The 1,169-nt window shown below is 30.7% G+C and overlaps 1 protein-coding gene across 1 annotated transcript; it reads right to left on the minus strand.

Moving 5' to 3' along the window:
- Positions 1-182: 182 nt before the first annotated feature.
- Positions 183-911, minus strand: LOAG_15549 (hypothetical protein; the record flags this gene model as incomplete). Its single annotated transcript, XM_003151039.1, has 3 exons — positions 183-264; positions 335-468; positions 789-911. Coding segments are annotated over 3 exons (339 nt in total), but the record flags the coding sequence as incomplete, so codon positions are not given.
- Between the last annotated feature and the right edge of the window lie 258 nt (positions 912-1,169).

Here is a 1,169-nt window from a genome sequence, read left to right on the forward strand (position 1 = left end):
CATTTTGGAACAATTTCCAAATAATTTGCGAATAATTAACAGCGTAATTTGGGCAATTAAAATTTGATTCCCAATAATAAGCATATAAAGTGTTCAAATTATATAGAAAAAATGCAAATAATTTGCAAATATTTATTCAAAGGAAATTCTAAATTAAAACAAAAAAAAAAAGAAAAGCTTACGCCCCTTCTAGCGATAGATTGTTCAAGAAGTTCGACGACGTCTTTGCCAACTACTCCTGTTGTTTCAATACCTTTGGTCCACCTAAATATTTCTTCATAAGATTTATAATTGTTTGCTAATTTTTGTTTCGAATTTATATAATATTACCAACCTGAGTAGTGTGGCAGAACGTAAACTTTTCTGGTCACATGGATAAGAAAATGTGAATCCCACCGGAAGGCCATCATTCTGGACACCTTTCTCAATCAGGAATTCCGCTAAGCATTTTGTTATGTAATCGAAGAGCTTAAAGATAGGTTTGGATTTCATTCAATTAGCTAAATTAAATGAGAAACATTAAATGCGTCAACAGTTATTTCGTATTTTCAACTTCAAGTTAAGCTTTTATCATCAATAAGATTTTGAATTGAATATCTATTAAATAGATATTAATTAACGACAATACTGATTAACTAAAAGGACATTCCGTATTTCACCAACCGTTTGGAGTTTTTTTCCTTTTTTTTTTAAATAAATCAGACAAATATTGCATTTAAGAACCAATCAGTTCGAACATTTTTAGCAATATTTACATAAATGAAATACTGAAAGGGTTAAAGATCAACCTGTTCACCAGTACCACGCATAGCCCAATTTGGTATTCGTGTATTGAATTGCTCCGTTTTAAGCTCTTCACCTGGCGTAATAGCCATTAACATTACACGTAGATTGGTACCACCCAAATCCATTGCAACAAATCGACCTTCTTCTGCAAAATTTCTGTAAATGTACTTATTAATATCCAAAACAGAAAGGAAAAAAAGACCGAATTGGACAGGTGTTACAGGTGTATGAGTTCATGCTTACCTTTATGAGAATTTTCCCTTTACTTATAAATTCATTGAATTGTTGTAAAAGTGATGAAACATTTTAACAAACATTTAAATAATGACCGTATAGTTTTTTAAGCCTACGTCAAACGGATGTAATCATAAAATTTTGATGTT

Source organism: Loa loa, assembly GCF_000183805.2.
Source record: "Loa loa unplaced genomic scaffold supercont3.2150, whole genome shotgun sequence".
Lineage (NCBI taxonomy): Eukaryota > Metazoa > Nematoda > Chromadorea > Rhabditida > Onchocercidae > Loa > Loa loa.